At 41.8% G+C, this 22,722-nt stretch overlaps 1 protein-coding gene across 10 annotated transcripts in view; it reads right to left on the bottom strand.

Moving 5' to 3' along the window:
• ZNF385D (zinc finger protein 385D) overlaps window positions 1-8,828 on the bottom strand; it is a 410,947-nt gene extending 402,119 nt beyond the window's left edge. For 6 of the 10 annotated variants that reach the window (XM_035129146.2, XM_035129150.2, XM_035129148.2 and 3 more), the window contains exon 1: window positions 3,751-4,216. In XM_035129146.2, coding sequence (XP_034985037.2) covers window positions 3,751-3,820 — 70 coding nt within the window. In that variant the 5' untranslated portion in view covers window positions 3,821-4,216. Of the gene's footprint in view, window positions 1-3,750; window positions 4,217-8,627 lie in introns of those variants that run through there. The other 4 variants (XM_060280666.1, XM_035129147.2, XM_035129152.2 and 1 more) reach the window with 2 other exon arrangements.
• Between the last annotated feature and the right edge of the window lie 13,894 nt (window positions 8,829-22,722).

The following is a 22,722-nucleotide window of genomic DNA, read 5'->3' as shown; positions in this document are numbered from 1 at the left end:
TTTGGACTACAATTCCCACCATCCCTGACCACTGGTCCTGCTAGCTAGGGATGATGGGAGTTGTAGTCCAAAACAGCTGAAGACCCAAGTTTGGGAAACACTGATCTACACTGACAGGCAGTGGCTCTCGGGGCTTCAGGCAGGGAGTATTTTTCAGGTCTAATAATTAAAATAAAATAAAATAGGAGGTTGTCAAGCTCATGACTCAACATAATACATGGCTGATGGGCTATGTTTAGTGAAGTGAGACACAAACTGGCCTACAATTGAAACTGTAGCCAATTTTAGTTGCATTGCCACTATTTGCTGTGCTCTAGTCAGGGGCGTGGTTAATGCTAAAAATCCTAGACTTGGCTAAGGAAGGGATTCGGATGGGAGAAATCACAATTGTTAACAAATCTTCTGTTAAATATAATTCACACACCCCACAGTTGTGCTACACACCATGCCTTAAAGCCACATGGAGAAAGCACATATTTCTGATAATTTCCAGGAACACACTAAAAGTCAACACACCAGAAGCTTGTTTCCCTGCTAACATTTTTAAAACTTTGCAATAAAGTGGCTTTAAAAGTTTGAGATTCAGCAACCCCTGATTCAAATTCTGCTAAGCTTCAAAATCTAGTGCATAGCATTGGGCAACTTTGGGAGATTTTTTGGGGGGGGCAAGGTGTTTTGACTTTTACTTTATGAGAAACGTGAGGTACAAACATTAAATAAACTACGTTTTCCGTAGTACAGGCATCCCCAAACTTGGCCCTCCAGCTGTTTTGGGACTACAACTCCCATCATCCCTAGTTAACAGGACCAGTGGTCAGGGATGATGGGAATTGTAGTCCCAAAACAGCTGGAGGGGTGAGTCCGGGCAGAACCCCCATCGTTCTGCCCGGACACTGAGGTCCAGTACCGAGGGCCTTCTGACGGTTCCCTCGTTGCGAGAAGCCAAGTTGCAGGGAACCAGGCAGAGGGCCTTCTCGGTGGTGGCGCCTGCCCTGTGGAACGCCCTCCCATCAGATGTCAAAGAGAAAAACAGCTACCAGATTTTTAGAAGACATCTGAAGGCAGCCCTGTTTAGGGAGGCTTTTAATGTTTAATTGTTTTATTTCATTTTTCTGTTGTAAGCCGCCCAGAGTGGCTAGGGAAACCCAGCCAGATGGGCGGGGTATAAATAATAAATTATTATTATTATTATTATTATTATTATTATTATTATTATTATTATATAATGTCTGCCTTAGTAGATTGGACTGTAAATAACTCACTTTACAGGGTTGTGAAGACTGCAGTCTTACATGCACTTACTTGAGAGAAAGTCCTACTGAAATCAGTGGCACTTTCTTCTGAGTAAATCACAGGTGCCCTATTTGACCTCAGGGTTCTGCCACATATCTGTGTCTTAGCTTCCATATAGCTATGGAACCATGTTAGTGCATGGTGCTGTTAACACCAAGGTTGCAAGTTCAACGCCTGCATGGGATGGCTGCATATTCCTGAATTGCAGGGGGCTGGACTAGATGATCCTGCAGGTCCCTTCCAACTCTATGATCATGAATTGGCCATCCATCTCAAACACCTACTCAGGTTTTAATGTGTTTCCCTATTATTTTTCTAAGTATCAATTGTCTCTAGGGAGTGAAGTGTAGGTAAAAGAGAGTTAGCAGTGCTTGCTAATGTCTACCTCCAAGAAGTCCTATTTATTTATTCTTATTCTTATTTATTAAATTTTGTATTGCCCTTCATCCAAAGATCCTGGGGTAGTTCACAACAGAAAAATGCAAAATGAGATTACAAAATATATAATAAAACAAAAAACACAAACCAATAACCCTCCGCCTCAATTTAGTCAGTGGGTGTAGGCATGTAGCCCAAATGCATCTTTCCTTTAACTTAGTACTTTGTGCATTGGATAGCACTTCATGCATAGTTATTTTCTCAGAGCAGTCACTTAGTGCTTGACGCATTTTATGCCTTTCACAAAGTGACAGTGTAATGAGAAAGCCACGGTAACTGAAAGTAGGTAGGAGGCAGGTGTAGGTGCAGGAGGAGGACTATGAGGAACCGCTGTAAATTCTCGTTTTCCAAGAGTCAAAAATCTGGCTGAAAGAAGCACTCTAGTTAAATTCCATGGCAATTACTCCATTTAATAAGCCGAGTTAGTAGTGCCAAGTCCCTAGTCACTGCCATATGATCACCACCAAATGTTAACTATTTTATAGCTTTTCTTAAAGCTTCTCCACACTAACTTTCCCCCTCAAGCACCAAAGTTACTTTCTGGGGAAAGACTTTCAGCAACAAACAGAAAATAAATAAATAAAATTCCCCAAAATGCAGCTCCGTAATTTTAATTATTCATTTTGGTTTAATTAATTGCTTTGTGTTTGGTACAGTTAAACAGCAATCTTGAAAGACCAATGAAATGAACCAGAAAGTGTCATTTTCTCTATGGATGTCATGACAGTATCTTAATATGTAACTGCTTGTTTGCATCAGCATATATGACACAGACAGGAAAGCTTTTATTAGTTAAAAAAATTATATGCATCCTTTGCTCCTACTGTACTATTGCTCACCTATCAACAAACACTAGGATCTGAAATAAGAACAAACTGATTTTCTCTTGCTCCAGGTCTTCAGAATTCTCACCAGATAAGCCAACAAAACACACCTCTCTCTCCCGCCCACAGGGGAAAAAATGTCTTATTTTAAAAATGCTTTCCAAGCATTGAAGCTCCTGAACGTGCTAGCCAGTAAGGTTTGGAGCGCTCCCTTTGAGATTTATTGGCATTCCTAAGTGCTTTTTATAACAAATCACTGGCTCAACTTATTTTAGCCATTGCTCACCAGAGTTCTCAGTCTCGGGTACCTGTTTCCAGTGCCAGGACTCATCATACGAATTAAAACAACAACAACAATAACCCAATGCCTCGGAGCACAGATAGAAGGGCACTGCTCTGAGACTCAGTGGAAAGGCTGGATCCACTTCAGAGAGTGAGTTTCAGCTGCAGCCTTTCCCATTTGAGCTAAGGATGCATTCGCTAGATCAGGAGGGACAACAACCAAATCAAAGGTCCTTCAGCTTCAATTCATGGGAGGCAGAGAGCGAGCAGGGAAAAGAGAGTTTCGTCCTTTGGCAAGAACTATAAAGAGAAGCCATCAGGAGACACAAAACAGTTCAGGAGCCCTTTGCGCACCAGCAGGTCCCACCAGCTGAGAGTCACAGGGCAGGAAAGCTGGGCGCAAATATTCGCCCAAGTCCCAGGCGTAGCGGAAGGGCGCTTGGAGCAGAGCAAACGAGGGGGCTCTGGCGCGCGCGCACGTCTCTGTGGAGGCGCAGTCCTTCTTCCCAAGGACCCCAGACCCACAGAACCGAGTCGACCGCCCTCCTCCATTCTCGCAAGGAACGCCGAATTGTTCCGACAACAATACCAAGACGCGCTTCTTAATTTGGAAACTTCCATCTGCCCAGCGTCGCCATTCATCTCTACCGGGCCTTCCCACCCCCACCCCTCAGCCCACCCCTCCCGTTTTCGCGCCTATTTTTGCAGCCTTCGCGAAAGGCGCCTCAAGGCAGCAGGAAGACCGCCGCGCAGATTCCCCGCTGTCCCTCTTCCCGCCTTTTAAGCCCCAGAGGGCAGGCTCCGTCTCGTCTCCGCGAGGGAGAAGTGCGTGGGGATTGTCGTCCCCTTTCCCCCCCAAACCTGAGATGAATATGGACGAGGGCGGGCGCCGAGGCTCCCCTCGCGAACTTACCGCTCCCGGGCTGGGCTTGGGCTGCGAGCAGCTTCTCCTCTCTCCTGCCACCAGCCGAGCTCTTCTTCATCCTGCGGGAGGCTGTCCCTGCGCGCCCACCGAGCCGCCCTCAGCCAGCCATGCGCCTGGAGGGAGGGAAAGCGAGGCGGGGGGGGGGGAGAAAAAAAAAGCAGCCCGGCTGGGACTGAGGGGGAAAGGCGGGCGCGCGCGCACACAAGCCGAGGCGAAAAGGAGCAAGCCGGCTGGGCGAAGGAGCGCGGGAGCAAGGCGAGCGGGTGGGAAGCGCCACAGCTGGAGGGGGTCTCTGCGCTCCTTCGGGCGAGTCGGCGGCTGCCCACGCCAGCTTCCCGCCGGGCAATTCGCCTCAGAAAGGGAGCATCCCCGGAGAGCCTCGTGAGAGGAGATGGCCGATGGCCGGCCACTTGCTGCCTGCTGCCTTTCCCTCGCGTCGGCAGCAAAGAGCGAGCGACAAACGAAGCAGCGCCTCCTGACACGCGCGAGGGGGAAGAAAGTTGGCAGTGTGGCAGCTCGCCCCCGAATGGCCGCCCGGAGAGCGGCTGGCAATGGGGGCAGCAGAGAACCGAGCCCACGAGGGCGAATGGGGGTCATCGCAGCATCCTCCTTTCTGTTTATGTTTATAGTCCTGGGGAACCTGGCCGGGAAGTCAGTTGCTCATTTCGTTCCTTTATAAATGTCCTTTGTGCTTATTCCCAAGTAAGGCTGAAAACCTCCCTTACATGGGAGTAAGCCCTATCGTACTCCATGGAGCTTGCTGCTTAAGTAAACACAGTGAGGATCACAAACTAAATGCACCAGGGCAGCAGAAGCAAACTCCCGTTTTGTTTTTGCAGCCGTGGTGTGATTTAACTGGGTTGAACCGTGCAAAGCTTCCCATGGTCAAGTATTCCTTTCTTTATAAAAAAAAATCAGGATGGGCAAACCTTTGCTCATTTCATTGCTCTAACAGAGAAGTGGGCAGCTCCAGCCTGAAGACCAAATTAGTCCCATTACGGATCCAGTTTGGCCTGCACAGCAGTTTGCCACAAACCATGACCACCTGACATCATATGTGACTAAGGTATGTGGCAGGTAAGGACATGGCTACAAAGGTACAGCTGGGGGCTTAAAGTGAGCTCTTGGTTGTTCCTCTGTAAGCAGGGCTTGCTGACAACAAGCTCCACTGGGATCCACTGTACAGTATTAGGAAGAGGTTGAATCTGCCACCTTAGGCAAATGGCTTTCCCTCACCTCATGCATGGACCACCAATAACTAGCACCAGCTAACGGGTGTACCACTTGTGTACTGATAAAGCTGGCCTCTAAGAAACCAGTTTCCCAGGTTTATCGCTCCATTGTTTCTCAATGGGTAGGTTTGCTGTCCATTTACAGATAGACCCAACATCCGGATGTCATCTTTCCACCCACAGATGAAACTCTGATTTCTTTCCCTGGTTTCCATCACTCCCTCCAGCCCTTAATTAATTGTACAGCTGAGATCATCAACTTCACACCCCGTCTCCACTGCAAAAAAAGAGAAAGTGTTGTGATAACACTACTCTTAACCTCCTCCTTCCAAACAAAATGGGTTGCACTGTATTTATAATTTGTAATCCAGATGCACAATTCAACTCTATTTTCCATTCATTACATAAATAAGTTGCTGCTCCTCGTTCCACCCACCAGTACATGACTTTCGGGCAACCTTAAGCACTGATCATTCTCATTTTAGAAATTAAACACTGCCGGCGTTACATGCAATGCATATCGTACAATACCAATGAGATAGGCCATTTTCTACCTACCAATTTTTCACCAAGTTACTGGCCCCAAGTACACATGTGACAACATTAAGCCAAACCATAGCTTAGCATGAATGGGTTCTCCCAGCCACTTTGTTATCTCTGATCAATGGGTTGCTATCCTGAGCTAAGCCATAGCTGGGTGTGTCATCTGAATGTAAACTTGTGGTTTACCTCACTTCAGACAAATGACAAGCTGTGTGATTTGCAACTCATGGTCTGCCTGGAGGAGCTAAACCATTAACCTTGGTTTAGATGACATACTAAGTCAAACCACAGAGCAGAGCTGCATCAAAATGCTCAGGGAGGAGCAGCACATCCATGATCTCCTCTTTGGGACCCCACATGTTGTGATCATATCTCCCAAGAGTTTGTCTTCTTCTTTTTCTGAAATGCAGCTATGAGTTTGCTGTCCCTTGATTTCCTCACTCATGCATCCTGTGAGGATAACAGCAGTTCCAATAATAAAATTTAGATTTCAAAGATGGCACAGCAAGGGGGAAAGAATGAAACAACCCCCACTCCTTCTGCCCGATTCAAGTGCCTAAGCAAATTGGCCACCCATGTGTAAGGTAGCCAGATACAAAAAGGGAGAGAGAAGATGGAATCTCAGCAAGTGTCGCTTATATTCCTATTGAAACCTGCTGGAATTCCTACTACACAACTATCAAGTGTGTAGGAGCTCTGTCCCCATCCTTGTGGATGTGTGAGTAACACTGGGAGATCTGACTGCAGGTCTCCCACATCACACATACTGTAATTTGGCACTAGGCCCCACTGATCATAGGTGGGGGGGGGGTTCAGCACAGCCCAACTTTTGCTGAATCAAATCTGTGTTGAACTTAGTATGGGTAGTTCCAGATGGGGAGCTTAATTTGCAATGAGTCACTGAGATATCACAAATGGTTCGTTGGCAACATTTTTTTTTACTGGGTTTTTCCTATACTGGGTAAATTCAAATTGAAATGGAGTGGGTGGGTTGGATTACAAGCTGGCATTTTTAATGCCAAAAGCATCATGTGGGTAATGCAAAAACAAAAACCTTGTATCATGAAGACCATCATTCCCACAATAAGCACCCATCTGAAGCCACCCAGCACTCAGCAGTTAGACATAGAATGGATTAATACTTTTTGCTGAAAGGCAGAATATAAATATTCTTAAAACAAACAAACACAGATTGCTATTTTTTGCATGCAATTCATACAATATTTTGTCTGGTTAACTTTGTTGTTTTGAATTATGTTATGGTCATCTTTCAGTTTTTGTTAGATGTGAAAGCAATGGCTGTTCAGTTTACTACACAATAGGCAAAGTGGAACAAAAAATATTGTTTCATACAAGTCAATGGGATATGTATGCAGCTCTAAAATATGATAGTGTAACTATGAGTAAAACTCAGAACACTTCATACATCAGATTTGTAACCTGAGTGCTAATGTTATGTAATACAAGTAACTTCTAAATCATTCCTACTAATGTGTTTTTCCCTGTGTGTCAAATTATAGTACAGTAATGGTAGCATTAACATTAAAAAAGATTTCTATAGTTTATGTTAAAACAATGTTCTGCTCAGTGTCCTCAGTGTATTTTTTCATTTGAGCACTCATGAAAAATTCTCATTAGTCTATTTAAAATTCTTGTTTAATGTACTTTTATATTCCATTGTGGGGGGGACTTATTGTGGATGCACCCATGCACCTCTTTTTGTGAAACTATATTCACCAAATCCTGCAGCTGCTTTTAGTTTTTTTATTAAAAAAAATAGTGATGGTCTATCTCTGACATAGATTTGCCACCATCCATCCTCTGACATATTCTTAGGACCATGTCAAAAACAAATCCTTTTAAGCAGTCCTTACCCTTAAAAATGTACTGAATAACTAAATTTCAAAAGAATAGCCAACATGGTTAGATACATTGCTTATCAGCACTGACTGTTAACATAATAACTTATTCTTATATACTAAGCTTTAAATTGATACATTTTTTCCATAAAAGGGCAACTTTTCTTTGCAAAACATACAAATGTTTCTTTTTCTTTTTTAACCTTTGCATTTGTCACAAGGATTCACTTCTAGAAAACATTTTAATCCATTGTTTCCTCCCCATTTTCTCTGGCAGTGTCTTGAAACAAAATGCAAACAACCTTGAAGTTTGTTGATATTTGCTGTTGTTGAACATAAACTTCCAGTTATGTAGGATCCGACGGTCAAGAATTTCTAGCTTCCAAAGCCTGTTATCTATTTAATTATGTACATTAATCAGACTGGCAATTAAAGAACAAAAAGTTATTTCATTATTTTTATTTAATTGGATTACTTTAAATGTAGCAGCTATAAGCTCTGCTGCTGATCACAGCTGTCTTTGTATTGTAAGCCATGATTTTATATATGGAGACTAAGATATTATTCATCTTTACTTGTGACAGTGCCAGGATTTCCCCCCACTAAACGAGCATGTAGTATATTATCTGTATATGACACAAAAATATTCACACCTAAAACATGCACTAGGACCATTTGCATATAACATTGAACATTCTGATGCACTGTGGTCAGTGGAATGTTTGGCCATTTTTGTATGCACAATAGGGAAAGATGTGTTGATGCTCCCAACAGTGTGTCTAAATCTAAAACTTCACAAAATATCACCCATTTTTATTTTCAAAGTAAAAGCAGCAGTTTTGGTGGGTGCAGAAATATGTCCTGGAGTGAGAGCATGTGAAATCAATCAAGTGTGGGCAATGCTTCCTCCATTGATCACACAGGTGATTCCACCCAATTGGGACCATCTAGTGAAGGAATTATGTCGCAAAACCTCATAGCCAATAAGACTTGGCTAAATGCTGGTATCACTAAATACAACCAAATCAACCTGTGGTTCTATTCCATGTGATGGACACGGCAGTGGATCAAGCTGGAGCTTAACAGCAAGAGTCAAGAGTTTGACCAAGCAGAGTCAGGCAAAGCAAAGCAGTACAAAGCCTAGGTTTTATCATTGTCTGTGCAAGAAAAGATAAAGGTGGTCCTGGGATAGAAATGTGCCTTTCTAGGTTGTATAAAAAAGCAGACTTACCAGAAGTTGAATCACATCCTCCCATCAATCTAGCTCACTTTACCTTTTCCTTACTGGCGAAAGGTCTCAGGTTTTGCATGTTCATCACATCAGTCCTTAAAATGATTTGGGGTATGTTAGTATCTGTTCCATATTGTTTCAAGTGGTCCTTGTATCAGTTGACAAGGATTCGGTATAGGGAGTTGGGTACGTTTAACCAGGAAAAGAGGAGACTGAGATGAGAGATGACAACCATCTTCAAATATCTCAAGGGCTGTCACATGAAAGATAGAGCAAGACTGTTTTCTCCTGCTCCGGAGGGTAGGACTTGAACCAATGGCTTCAAGTTAAAAGAATGCAGATTCTGACTAAGCATCAGGAAGAATCTTTTGACAGTTAAGTCTTGTTCAACATTGGAACGGACTCCCTCTGAAGGTGATGGACTCTCTTTCATTTTAGGTTCTTAAGCAGAGGTTGGATGGCCATCTGTCATGCATGCTTTAGTTGAGATTCCTGCACTCTAATCCTCTGCTGGATTAGATGACTCTTGGGATCCCTTGCAACTCTACAATTTTATGATTCAAGGAATTGATACTAGATACAGCAAGCAGTATATTCCCTGACCCATTTCATCCAAACAGCAGGCTCTTGAGTTGCTTTAATAAAGTTCTAGGTACAGGTAGGTAGCCGTGTTGGTCTGATGTAGTCAAAACAAACAAACAAAAAAATCCTTCCAGTAGCACCTTAGAGACCAACTAAGTTTGTCGTTGGTATGAGCTTTCGTGTGCATTCACACTTCTTCAGATACCTATCTGAGGTATCTGAAGAAATGTGCATGCACACGAAAGCTCATGCCAATGACAAACTTAGTTGGTCTCTAAGGTGCTACTGGAAGAATTTTTTTTATTTTTTATTTTGTTTTAATAAAGTTGTTGCTTGTTTTCCAAGCCAACTCTAATGTAAGTCTTTTTTTTTATTCCCCACTCCCACTACAGGTACAATATACAGCCTTCAAAATTCAATTATTATTATTAACACCTACAGAATGCAACCTAATGCTACTATAAAGCCAGAAGTTTAAATACATTGTCACACATAAAACTGTCCATAAGTTTTGTTACATATTACAAAAGGAATCATACTGAAAGTCTTAATGGAATTCATTGTTGAGTGAACACACACTTATCTGCTCCCACAAACACACAGGGTGATAATGGAGAACCATATGAGTCATCTTTATTATCTGGTAATACCTCCTTTGAGCAAAGATATCCTTATTTTATCATGTTTCTATTCAAAATACAAGTTGATAATTAAAACATTTTTCATTGGGCGTGTATTGCTTGGTTTCCTATTTTTTAATTCAAAATGCACTCGTTGCTTGGGTTTTGAAAGAAACAGTATGAAGATGTGTCAGAAAGATGACTGGACCTCTTGAACAATGTCTTGTGAATGAATTAAGTTATCGGTGTGTAGGAGGTATAGGAACCTTGCCTTTTATATTCAGGAAGATGTCAAGACATTCGCAGTCCACAGCCACTATACAGATTGCCTTGAAAATTAAATTAAAAAGGCAAGTGCATAAGTCCATCTAACCCACCATTTAATCTGATAAAACGTGTTGCATGTTTGGATATGAAGAATTAACTTAAAAATTATCTGGAACTTAGGTCTACCACTCTGCTTTAACTGTCCAGGAATCCTTTACCTTTACATTTAAGGTAGCTATGGAGCTCTAAAGCAGTGTTTTTCAACCGCTGTTCCGTGGCACACTAGTGTGCCGCGAGATGCTGGCTGGTGTGCCGCGACGTGCGACGACGAGAAGGGCGATTTGCATTGTTACGTGCCTGGCGGCCGCCAATAAACAAAACTGACCCGCCGGAAAGCAATATTTCTCCTCCTCTTTCCCAAGAAGGGCGATTTGCATTGTCACGTGCCTGGCGGCCGCGGAAAGCAATATTTCTCCTCCTCTTTCCCAAAGCTCAGTGCAAACGAGCCTGGCGGCCGCCAATACACAACACTGAACTGCCGGAAAGCAATATTTGGCAAGTGTTTCTTACAGTCATAATTATAATATAGGGCGGCACAGAGTTAAATTTTTTAACTTTTTTAATGGTGGTGTGCCTCGTGATTTTTTTCACGGAACAAGTGTGCCGTGGCCCAAAAAAGGTTGAGAAACACTGCTCTAAAGCAGTGATGAAGCTGGAACTGACCACAGGACAAGATACCATGCCATATAAATGTTGCCTAAATAACATCTGTTAAGGATGAGAGCTTTAACACCTGTAATTTCCAGGCATTTTGGAGTTTCCATGAACATGTTACCTTTGCCCAATGCTGTTAAGGGTGAGTAGTGTCACCAAACAAAACCTGCCTATGCCTGTCTTTAGACACCAATCTTCCAGTAGAAATCTGGGCTAAGGCCTGCTGATAACCCTTTCCCCTGTAATGAGCTCCTCTCGCAGCCCCAAAGTGTTCAGTTTGGGGGGATGCATCCTGAAGGCTGCTCAATGCTTCTTTTCAAGGTGTTCTGAAAAAGAAGAGGAGGAGGAGGAGGAGGAGGAGTTTGGATCTGATATCCCGGTTTCTCACTACCCTAAGGAGTCTCAAAGCGGCTCACAATCTCCTTTCCCTTCCTCCCCCACAACAGACCCATGGTACACTATGAGAAAGGGACGCGGGTAGCGCTGTGGTCTAAAGCACTGAGCCTCTTGGGCTTGCCAATCAGAAGATCGGTGGTTTGAATCCCCGTGATGGAGTGAGCTGCCGTTGCTCTGTCCCAGCTCCGTTCTCAAGGGGCTAAGGGTGCTGGATCAGGCCCCCAAGCTAGGTGTTCGAACCCCTGCTGTGGTGGTGTTTTATCATCATCACCATCATCACCGTGGTGTTGCAGTGAAATCCAACTTTCTGATAGCCTACACATTGTGTGTCTTCGCTGTTCTCATTTCTATCTACTTATTTAATTTCAGGGGTCTTACTTACCTTAACTATTTGAACATGAGCATTCCCCCTTTTCTGTTTGGTTTAGTCTCCTTTCAGTTCTCCTGGTTTTAAATGCCTAACTCCAGAACTCCATATATGACAACAAGGGTATGACAGTTAAATTGTAAAAATGCTACGAATAAATATTATGCTTATAACGAAGTGTGCAGTTATTGCTAATTTCCCTAAGCAATTGTGGCATACAATCACCTCCAGTAAGGCTCCCCAAATTGGTAGTACTGTAAAGATGCATGTTAGATATGGGTTCGCATGCACATGTGTATAAATAATGAGAAGGTCTTGTAACACTGGTAACTCAAGGCTGCCATGAACTGTGCCAGCTTACAGAATTTCACTGATGATATAACACAGTGAAAAATGTAGCTATCTGCCACAGTCTGCTCAAAAGTGACATCCTAAAGAAAGCCCACGCTGCTATATCAGATATCTGAGACACATCCTTTTACTTCATTTGAATTTTTCTTTTACTTTTAGAATGCCACAGCTTCTCAGTTTATAGTGATGAGCTTGTAAAAATATTGCTATTTGTAGTTACAGATTAAACACATGTAGCTCAAGATTGGCTATTTAAATACCCTATATGTTTAACTTCCACTCTCAGTACAGTATATGAAATATTCTGCCTAAAAGATGAGAGGACAAGATTGGTTTTCCGTGAAACTACATCTGGCGCACTTTCATGAAAAAATTAAATGGAGCACATTGGTTTAGCATAAAAATATATATTTCTATCATAAATGCTGACCTCTGGGTCACTGATGAATTGTGGAATTACTAAGCAGAAAATGCAGGGGAATTTTAAAGATGATCAGACCTACTTCTTTCTATTTGAAAGTAGCACCCACATGAAATAACTTCCTACTTTCCCAGCAACTGTTCATACTCCTTGGTTTGGAGTCAGAGGGAAGAAAGATCCTAATTCTGCTACTAAGGGAACAAGAATGATTAAATGTTCATCCCAATGAAAATAATACAATGCAGAGAAAGCATGTCCTCATTGAGATGTGGATGTGGTTCCTCTGTATTACATTACTGTCAGTGGGATACATATTTGGATGGGCATTCCAGAAGTACCTTTGGCTCAGGAGCCTCAACAACAGGGGACAAGTTTATTCTCCTGCCCCAAGCAGCAATGGATGATAATAATGAAAATTGCTTCAAACTATGTATTAAACTATGGCAAAGAATGGATGATAGACAGTCAGTGCATCAGTATTTGAAAGCAAAATGGAGTGGTTCTCAATAGTAGCCTCACTTTAACCTTGAAAAATCTTGCAGTCTCTTTAATACACGTACCCTCTCCAAAACTGGCCAACCAATACACAACAGAGCCATAATTCTATTAAACAGATTTGCCTATTGCATTAACAGAAAGATCACCATCTGCTGACACAGACAAATATTTAATATTGTCCATAAATTAATAGGTTGTTCAATAGCATTTGTAAATGGTTTTTTACCTACTGCTCTTTACAGCATATTCTGCTTTCAGTGACTTTCAGATAGATACTAGTAAGAATTATTTTAAATTAACATTTTGTGCTGTATCTAAATTCTACTCACAGTACAGTCATTGAAATTAATGGGCCGAAGGTACCCATGCCCTTTAATTTCAATGGGTTTGCTCTGAGTAAGACTAACATTGTATAAAACCCCATGACTGGTGCTGTTAAGGGGTGAGGTAGATTGTTAGAACTGCAATTGTATGAAATGTGTCTAAATTCAAGAAGCTTCTGTAAGAGCAAAGTGAGAACCTTCAGAAGCAGAAATAAACCTCAATGCATTCTGGGTAACCTGCCCTCAAAATGCAGCACAGGTTATATGAACAGGCTGAATCACAAAATCAAATCAGAATTTCCAGTCACTGGTGACTAGGGCTGCCTAGAACCTGTGCTGATCTTAATGAAATACACTCAGTTGAGGATGTTTATGAATGTTCATCAATACATGTTCTCTTTTCCTGGAGGAAATTAGAACTTCTGCAGACATCCTACATGACACCGAAACCTTGTGTTTCAGAAAGCTCAAAAAAGGAGTAAAACAAAAATATCACCCTTCTCGCTGCAGAAAACAAAAATGGATCTAAAAACGAGAAGCACAATACACCATTGCAACAATCACTTAATAACTTATAACTCAGTATCTACCTATTTTTTTCTATTTTGTGATGGTTTAAAATACTTTGGCCAATTTATCATTCATACTTTGGACAGATTAGCTATTTGCCCTCAATATGAAATTATGGAGAAAAACAATATAGCTTTTGCTATTATGACCAAATTGCTAACAGCATGGTGCCTGATCAAATTAGAGTATATATCTTCTCTCAATATTTCCTGCTAATTATCTGCATTACCAAGTAAAGATAAGTAATAATATTAGTTTTAATTAGGTCATAAATGTTTGTGGGGAAATACAGCATTATAGAAACTATTTTTAAAACTTTTTATGGGGAAATTGGCAACTGAATCATAGTTATGTAAATTATATTTAGTAATAAAAATGCTGTGATCAACTATTGAGTTAAATAAGAAAGTGCACATGCATATCCTTCTGGATTATTAGAACGATGGGAATTATTGCGGTCATGTACACAATTTCAATCAAAATGTAAATAAAGATATGCAATTTGATCCATATTTCTATGCGCTCTCTAATGTGCACAAGGAGCCCTCATGTGTTGAGCCAAACTCATTTACATGGAGAAGAAAAACAAGTGGGCGACCCTGTGCCTAAACAGGAAAATTGCTTACAAAAATCACATATCTACATATGTACCTAGCCAACCATAAGATCCTCTTTGGAGGCTTTTCTCCAGCAGGTGAGGGAAAGCTGGTGGCTGCTAGTGAAATGGCCTTTTAGTGGTACCACCCCATAACTTTTTGTTGGTCTTTTTTTTAAAAAAAAAATGTTATGGTCTAGACCCCAAAGGCAGGGGCTGGGGCTTTTGAACTTGCCCATAAATGATCTGGAGTTAGGCCTGAGTAGTTATGTGGCTATGTTTGTTGATGACACCACATTTTTTAGGGTGGTAAAATGAGAAGGGTTTACCAGGAGTCCCAAAAGGATCTATTCAAATTGGGTGGATTGGTTTAAAATTGCAAGAGTGGTTCAATGCAAGGAATTGTAAAGTGATGTGCAATGGGGCAAAAAAAAAGTTTCCCCTTACTTCAAAGGCCAAATGTTGTCCTTCAGGCTTCTCTACCTGAAGGAGCATCTCCACCCTCATCGTTCTGCCCGGCCACTGGGTTCCAGCTCCGAGGGACTTCTGGTGGTTCCCTCCCTGTGAGAAGTGAGGTTACAGGGAACCAGGCAGAGCCTTCTCGGTAGTGGGGCCTGCCCTGTGGGATGCCCTCCCATCAAATGTCAAGGAAATAAACAACTATCTGATGTTTAGAAGTCATCTGAAAGCAGCCCTGTTTAGGGAAGTTTTTGATGTTTGATCTTTTATCGTGTTTTTAATGTTCAGTTGGGAGCCGCCCAGAGCGGCTGGGGAAACCCAGCTAGATGGGCGGGGTGTAAATAATAAGTTGTTGTTGTTGTTGTTGTTGTTGTTGTTGTTGTTGTTGTTACTCAGGATTCTTCCCAGGTCACACACTCTCCTGAAGCACACTGCTAACCAGCTCTGCTTTGCATCTTCCTTGAGTGTTTTTGCGTGGCTGGAATAAGTCCCTGAACTCTAATAAAACTTCTTCCTTAGATAGAAAATACTATTTATTTAAGATAATTTATATGTCACTTGATTCTAAGAAAACCTCTAAGGTGTGTGGGTGGGTGGGTGGGTGGGTGGGTGTAAATAAAATAAAACATTAAAACTATCAAGTTAATAACAGGTATTAAATATGTTTAAATATATTTAGGGAAGCTTTTAATCTTTAAGAAATTAATGTATTCTAATATTTCTGTTGGAAGCTGCCCAGAGTGGTTGGGGAAACCCAGCCAGATGGGCGGGGTATAAATAAATTATTATTATTATTATTATTATTATTATTATTATTATTATTATTAATTTCCAAATACTAAAAAGCACCTATCTGATGTCAATAGCCTCATCTACTACTGGAAGGTCACCAGAAGGTTGACCAGAATGGAATGTGGTCCTCTGGTTGGGGGGGAGGGAGGTTCCTCACACCCGACATGTACACTAGTGGGATCTGAGCCAGCACATAGGGTTGTCGTATTCTGAAGAGCAAAAAAAAAAAAAAAAAAGAGCAATAAAGGGGGGGGACACATTTGCCAGCTTCTACTTTTAACTATGGATCGCTATAACGACTCTACCCATGAAAAAGAGGACATGTCCTGGAAAAAGAGGATATATGGCAACCCTGCTTGAAATCACAATGGACAGCTCAAACCAGCCAATGTGAAAAATGTAAATTCCATGCGACAGATTGTCAGGAAAGGGGTGAAATATGTCAAAGTACTACATCCAGTACTAGTTTCTGAGGCTCGTTAGAGAGAATGAAAGCTATTGTGCTCATAACCTGTTTGTGGGCTTGACTGTTCTGTTATGGTTCTGCAGAGAAGCCCACAGCAAGGCAGACTGGTCATTTCAGCACCAAGGAGAGCTCAGTGAGCAAGTTGCTCTAATAAGGGTTAGAATGGTCTCTGCCAAGGTTCTGCTTCTTCCATGCTTTACCCATTTTTGGAAAACTGGAGTCACTTAATGGGCTAGCTCTCTGGCCAGATGATGGACACTTCTCCATGGCTCCATTACAGTTTGCAAGGAGTTATATTAGCACCCCAGTGCTGGGAGCACCACAGCTGCCATTTGGCATCTCTACCTGGTTGCTAATTTGGGTAAGAATGTTTTGGATAACAGGGAATAAAAATGTACCTGTGCATATGTTCTGTTACCATTCTGTTATGCAGTATAAGCCTGTATTTTTCTTGTATATATCAACTTTCTATATATGTATTGGAAATGCTTGCAATAGACACGAAGTTTAGCTTGATAGGGCCAATATGTTAATATATCTTTAAGAAAGGAGCAACAATTAGCTCCAAGAATATGAATATGAAAATCTCAAATGGCTTTTTGAAATAAAACATGGTGTATTCCCTTTAGGCTATGTTTCCCTTTGAAAAGGGGGCTCTAAACACAAGGAAGTCTGTGAAAAACTAGACCGATATGCTCAGAGGGATTACATTAATATTAAAAGACAAGCACAGGCATCAAGCATTTTTATTTCAGTATGTTAGACAGCAATCACAAGCTTCCTTGTTTAAGACCAGGATTTATTCATTTTGAACAGAAATTGCTAATCCTGTTCAAGGAAAATATTTTCAACATAATTTTAGAACATTTTATCATACAGAATTCTACTTTAAGTGCTTTAAGTGTAAAAGAGCATATTTCTTCTTTGTTTTAAAGATTAGTTTTCTTGCATTATTCTAGTCAGTCAAAAATCACCGGGAATGATTCAGCATATATAATCCACTATGCATCTATTTGCATAACATTAAGCACAAGCCAATCATGAACCCAGTGGACCATCTTGAAGCAGCAGATCCTGACCTATACCAGAAGTTTATACAGTGCTTTTTTTCGGGGGCGGGAATGCAGGGGTACACATACCCCTAAACACTTTTGTGAATCTAACAGGAGAAGAAACTAATTTTTTTTTTTTTAAGTTTCTTCTCCAGCACGGTGAATTGTCAGTTCCATTGCTACCCCTGATGGCGGCCTCATTTCCTGTGACAGTGTTTCCTGAGTCTCAGACAGAAGCGAGTGTTTAATGTGTGAAGTAGGAGTTGGAATCTAGCATGCTGATTGGTCAGTTTCTTTGTAAACATCTCCAATGGCAGCTTCATTTCCTTTCCCGGAAAAGAATTGGGAAGATGGTAGTGCACACAACGTCATGCCAATGTGGAAGTTATTGTGAGTTGTCAGCTGTGATATGAGATAATGCATGTTCTTTGTACTTTTGTCCATTTACTGTATTTATTTTGCCCGATTTTCTTGAGTCAAAATGAGAGCACCCCTAAATATTTTTCTTAGAAAAAAAGCACCGAGTTTATATAATAAGATGCTCATTGTTACTAGCTAACTGGCCTATAAGTTAATATTTTTATCCAAAGTAGCTGCCTCTTACTTCGTCACTAGTTGAACAATTGCTATGCCTTTACTTTCAAATTCCCAGTCCCATTTTGACTGCAGGTGATAGATATGATCAAAACTCATGTCTTGTTTGGCACATTGGAAGCTGCTTATTTTATTTAAAACCATTTCTAAACTACTTAATATTTAAACATATCTAAGTAGCATACAGAAATGCAAAATAAAAATAACAGATAAAATGGAATCATAAAAACACCGATACAGCATTTAAAACTAGTAAACTGCACAGTACTATAAAAACAATAATGGGGTCCAATTTTGTGGGTCAGGGAAAACCTGGGGGGGGGGAAATATGTTTCTTTACAAGAAGCCTCCAGACAGTGGACACAATGCATCTGAACTTCTACTTCCTTTCTGTGACCATTACTTTTATTATTACTTTATATCTTTTCTATTAACTGGGATAGATTGATTGAAGAATATAAACCAGGTAAATGCTGAAAGGCAGCTCTGGTGCTCCCAGTGATAAGGCTTCAGAGCAAAAGGGGGGGGGAGAGAGAAGAGTGGAGAGGTATTAGAGATTCCTTCCTGGATAAAGAAAAGCTAGCATTAGTGACATGTGTCTGTCACTTTGTGATGTGCAGAACCATCCACTCCCAGTCTTCCAACTCCTGCTTGAACTACCGTATCTTATCTAGTGTAAATTCTGAAAATTTAATGGGAGCATCATATCATTGCTTCAGCCACTGAAATCGTTCTATGGTGTTTTCCCTCTTATCTTTATCCTTCTCAAGGAAATGAAGAACAGGTTTGTTTTTAGAAGCCCTTACACTTCCAGAAGCACTTTTCTTCAACAGTTACCGTATCTTATTTTAAGGAGGTTAATCTGGCATTGTAAAAATACAAGAGCACAAATCACAAAATAAGCACTGTAAATTCTGATCAGTTCAGTCAGTTGGCTTATCAAGTAAGACTTGAGCTAACAGACTAAATTAGGGCTCCTGACTAAGCAGTAGGTCCCCCCCACCCTATACCAAACATTAAGTATTTCCCCCCCCCCTGTTAATATCCAAAGCTCGCATGAGCCTGGGGATTGTTGATCAAAGGTCAGCGGTTCGAATCCCTGCAACAGGGTGAGCTCCTGTTGCTCGGTCCCAGCTCCTGCCAACCTAGCAGTTCAAAAGCATGTCAAAGTGCAAGTACATAAATAGGTACCGCTCCGACAGGAAGGTAAACGGCGTTTCTGTGCACTGCTCTGGTTTGCCAGAAGCGGCTTAGTCATGCTGGCCACATGACCCGGAAGCTGTCTGCGGACAAACACTGGCTCCCTTGGCCTATACAGCAAGATGAGTGCGCAACCCCAGAGTCATCTACGACTGGACCTAATGGTCAGGGGTACCTTTACCTTTACCCACCCACATAGCTACTGTGAGTCAATTCTCATACCACTACATTGAAATGAATGTGCCTGTATATCTAAATCTGCATCTTCAACAATACTGATGGGTTTTGAACTTGTTCATCTCTAAGATGCTACTGGAAGGAATTTTTTTTTATTTTTTGTTTCGACTAGGCCTACTTCAGAGCAACATGGCTACCTACCTGTAACTATTATATCCGTTGTTTTTCTGAACAATATTGCTAAGGGATGGGGAACTCACAATGGTGTTGGCTATTACCGATATCATCTCTAAACCAGTTCAGCAGCCTACCAATTTCAGTAGGATTGACTATCACCTATATGAGATCAGAACTGAAGCATTTGTCTACTGCTAATTATTACTTTTTGAATCTGCTAAAGAAAAGGAATTTCAGAACAAATGTTTGCATGTACTTCTTAACTTTTACGATCACCCTGGTTAGAGTAAACAGATGGAACTATTCTGGAATTATCCTGAATAGAACCATTATACCAGAAGTCCTTTTGCTGATTTGGTTGTACACTGTCAATATCTCCTCCCTGATGGAGAACTGAATTTTTTTTTAATCCCTTTGCTCCCAGCACTGATGCAAAATCTACAGTATATTCAGCCCTGAAATAAGAAAGCCCAGCTAAAAGACATTCTCTCTGAAATCAATATTTTTTTTGTCTGCTTTTATTCTGTAGTGAACATTAATATATTATAAGCCTCATAAAGCATCAGTGAATCTAACAAGCCTAAAGCTCAGCCAACAAAAGTTGTCCTTTTTTTAATGGCTTTTGAATTGGGGTGCAAGCACCACTTCCCAGTAATTGGGGAGAAAAGAGAAGTCAGATGTCATGTTGAGATAAACAACCACAATGTAAATATATTTTATTACGTGAATAAAAGATAGAAAATAATTAGGAAGGAAAGGAAAAAGAAGCTGAACGGTTTAGAACCGACTCCTAAGTGTCTTACCACCAGCATGTCAACAATATTCCATTGATCATATCCTTCACAAATGGTTACTGAAAACCTCAAGACTTTATGCCTAGGGTGGTTGACCTTTTATGGTCTGAGGCAGGGGTCAGCGACCTTTTCCCCTCAGTGGTCAGCAACCATCCCTCAGACCATGTGGTGGGCTGGACTATATTTGGGGGGGGGGATGAATGAATTCCTATGCCCCATAAATAACCCAGAGATGCATTTTAAATAAAAGGACACATTCTACTCATGTAAAAACATGCCGATTCATGGACCGTCTGTGGGCCGGATTGAGAAGGCAACTGGGCCACATCCAGCCCACGGGCCTTACCGGTAGGTTGCCTACCCCTGGTCTGAGGGTTGTGTTTACCCTTGCCCAAGCATCAGGGGTGGTTGCACGCCAATGGGGGGCAGCCACCCCATACTGTCACACACACACACACACACACACACACAGAGAGAGAGAGAGAGAGAGAGAGAGAGAGAGAGAGAGAGAGAGAGAGAGAGAGCACATATGCAGGCACAAAGCTTCCCCTGTATTAAATTGACCCACTAAAGAGAGAATTGTCAACCCCTTTCTGACCATCAAAGGATCAATCTGGTGACTAGGGGGGAGGTGATTTGCTCCTCACCAGGGTGTTGACCTGGGGGCAGACGTTTGTGAGCCGGGGGGGGGGTCATTGGAGGGGTTTTTGCCACTGCTGCTCTGTGCTCTTTGGCTGAAACTAAGTCCCGCAGAAATCAGTAATATCTAAATGCAACCATAAAAGGCACAGCATAGCTGATAGCACACAGAAGTGCTGCAGACTTGGGAGTTCAACAGTGTGTTTGTTGCAGAAGAAACCGCCTTATACCAAGTTGGACCATTAGTCTAGGCATCCCCAAACTGTGGCCCTCCAGATGTTTTGGCCTACAACTCCCATGATCCCTAGCTAACAGGACCAGTGGTTGGAGAAGATGGGAATTGTAGTCCAAAACATCTGGAGTTTGGGGATGCCTGCATTAGTCCATCTAACTTAGTTCAGTCTACAGGGTTTCAGACCAGGCTGTGCCTGACAGAGTCAGAGATGGAACCAGTGCATAGCAAGAGCTTTACGTCTGAGCCACAGTGCTCTGCAGGAGGATCTGGAGGTCTGACCAAATGGGCGGCAGGAGGGCAAGGAACCTGTGATCCTCCAACACTTGTTAGACTCTAGCTCCCAGTCTCAGCCAACATCATCAGAGATGCTCAGAGTGGTAGTGAGTGCTTATAGGAATGCATGAAACCAGGGGGGGGGCACATATTCCTTATACCTGAGCTAAATTATCTCCTATTGTATTATCACTATTACTGATTACATTTATCTGTCGTTTTATAAAAAAAGAAAATGTCTCAAACTTTCATACGATGGCCTTGCATTGACTGTTATCAACTGCGATGTAGCCGGCCAGCCACTGTTCACCTGAAGGTTTGCAGACATATGCCTCTAAGCATATGGGAATGAAAATACATTCATCCCTCCTAAAGGAAGTTAATAAGAATCATACCATGGCAAGCCACAGTCCCTTTCAGAACGGCTGACTGAGGCTCTACACATTTCAAAGGATTCATATAGGGCAGGGTAGGGCAACCTTTGACCCTCCAGATGTTGCAATAGTCAAGGTTGATGTGAGCTGTGGTGCAGAAACCTCTGGAGGGACAAGGGGTTGAGGCTGCATAGCTGACACATTCAGCTCTGCCCCTGCCCCCTCTACACTTCCTGACATCACGTGTGTGACATCAGGACATTGCCCCCCCCCCATCGCCCTCGTAAGACGGCACCTCTGATGTCACTGAGATCAATGACTTCTCACCAAGAGTATATTGTTGGCAGTGTGCATAAGGGGTACATCTTTCCACAACAGTTATTCTTGAATATTCTAGCAGACAAGGCTAGCAACCTTTCAAACTGGAGAAACTTTTTTTAAAATAGAGAACATTTTGAAAAACAATGAAAAATTGCCACATAACCTGACTTCACAGTTGATTCAATAAAACAACAACCACTTTTTTGCCATTTTCAGGAACTGAAGGTAAATAACAAGTGGTGGTGTTATACATGAGGTGTCAACTATATTGCTCCTTTATGTAATATGCAACGGTGTCTATTTTTAGATATTTGAACATGTGCTGAATTGCTTACCAAAGGGCTTCATAAATCTTCTATATGACCGTGGCTGAGTTTTACATAAATTTCAACCAAGCCACAGCCACACTATGAAAACAGAAGCCTTACTTCTTTCATATGATTTCAGTTCAGCTCCCAAGGGCAAGATGTTTGGAACTGTAGCAAGTGATAAAGGCTATGAACTCTGGAGAATAAAAGAGAGAGGAAAATGAAAAGGGGAATCAATTTGAGGAAATCTTCCTGAAGACTAAGGTAATGTCTACACCAGGGGTAGGCAACCTATGGCCCGTGGGCCGGATGCGGCCCAATCGCCTTCTCAATCTGGCCCGTGGACGGTCCAGGAATCAGTGTGTTTTTACATGAGTAGAATGTGTCCTTTTATTTAAAATGCGTTTCTGGGTTATTAGTGGGGCATAGGAATTCGTTCATATTTTTCTTTCAAAATATAGTCCAGCCCACCGCATGGTCTGAGAGACGGTGGACCGGACCACGGCTGAAAAAGGTTGCTGACCCCTGAT

This window comes from Zootoca vivipara, chromosome 12 (assembly GCF_963506605.1).
Source record: "Zootoca vivipara chromosome 12, rZooViv1.1, whole genome shotgun sequence".
Taxonomy (NCBI): domain Eukaryota; kingdom Metazoa; phylum Chordata; class Lepidosauria; order Squamata; family Lacertidae; genus Zootoca; species Zootoca vivipara.
The sequence above is the reverse complement of the archived record's forward strand: the minus strand, read 5'-3'. Positions and strand labels throughout refer to the sequence as shown.